We start from the raw sequence: 1,193 nt of genomic DNA, 5'->3' as shown, positions 1-1,193 counted from the left end.
TCAATAAACAATATTCATTCTGCTTCCATCTGATTTAAGTCTAAGCAATTTATCAGAAATGAGGACAGCAAAGGCTTGAGTGTTTGCAGGAACGTTTGCATTGAATGTAGCTTTTATTTGCACATCTATCACTGAAGTTTTTAACCTCTCGGCTTGCTTGCTTACATCAAAAACAAAAAGAGGACAAATGTATCTATAATTTAAGGCAGATAAATTGGGTTGAGCCATAATTTCGCTAATTCCATAAAGTCTATTGTCAAACTTACATGCGTCTCTATAAGCTCTAGAGTATTTGTTGTTATTAAAGTCTAAATTGTAATCAACAGCAGGATACCTTTCACTGTTTAAGGTGACATACATGTTTTTCAAGTCGCAGTGATCAAAGACTGAAGGATTTAATTCTTGATTTCCAGATTTATTGGTTTGGAATCCAACAATGACATACCTAGGTCTTTCACTAGCAGATCTTGCGCTTAACCTCCAACTAAAGTTGTTTGATACAGGAACAGCGATGGTATCACATTGTCTAGATCTGAACGAAAATGGGACATCTACTTTTGATTCAATGATTTTGTAAAGATTGTTACTAGTTACAACAGAGGGTGTGACATGAGGCATAAACAAAGACAATTTAGTCTAATCCACTTTTCCTGCAGCTGTTGTAGCTGTTCTAAAAATAGCATCACTATCGCTCTTTCTCACAAGAGCAAGTGTATGCTTAAATCCATAGAGCACTTTATCGTAATCGTCGCAAAATCCAAAAATGTGCTTTAAAGGAATGCAGAGCGAAAACGTTCCTTTTTCTTCAGGCTGTGCAATGATGTAATTTTGTCTTTGCTTAAATCCAGTGTTGTTGACAAGATCTGCTAAAGCTGTTACGTCTCTTTGCCACAGCTGGTTCATACCCTCTGAAATTTGAAACTCTACTGGATATTTGAGGTATCCAATCATGGTGGTAGCGTGTCCAGGATCGTAAATGGTTTCCACCTCTTGATTCGACAACTGATAAGAAATCTGACTGAACATGTGCATGATACCGTTGTTAACCAAAGTAACGACATCTGTATCCGCATAGGAAGTTCCATCCGCTTTTAAAAGTCTTCCTTCAACCAAAATGTAACCCTCAGATGGAAGCGTGAACAAATCTTGCTGCTCAATATTGATTCTTATTTCTCCATCAACGTTTAGATTCT

The 1,193-nt window shown here is 37.0% G+C and overlaps 1 protein-coding gene across 1 annotated transcript; it reads right to left on the bottom strand.

Annotated features, from left to right (window-relative positions):
* Window positions 1-618, bottom strand: LOC149882881 (uncharacterized). Its single transcript, XM_090100966.1, has one exon. The coding sequence runs from the start codon at window positions 616-618 to the stop codon at window positions 1-3; it is 618 nt and encodes a 205-aa protein (XP_089957092.1).
* Between the last annotated feature and the right edge of the window lie 575 nt (window positions 619-1,193).

This window comes from Hydra viridissima, unplaced genomic scaffold (assembly GCF_058129835.1).
Source record: "Hydra viridissima isolate aposymbiotic clone 2 unplaced genomic scaffold, HvirCarnegie_v1 scaffold_10, whole genome shotgun sequence".
Classification (NCBI taxonomy): domain Eukaryota; kingdom Metazoa; phylum Cnidaria; class Hydrozoa; order Anthoathecata; family Hydridae; genus Hydra; species Hydra viridissima.
Note: the sequence above shows the minus strand (reverse complement) of the source record. Positions and strands in the feature narration are given on the sequence as shown.

Coding starts and splice junctions, on each gene's coding strand:
- LOC149882881 (XM_090100966.1), bottom strand. CDS start 618: ATGCCTCATGTCACACCCTCTGTTGTAACTAGTAACAATCTTTACAAA.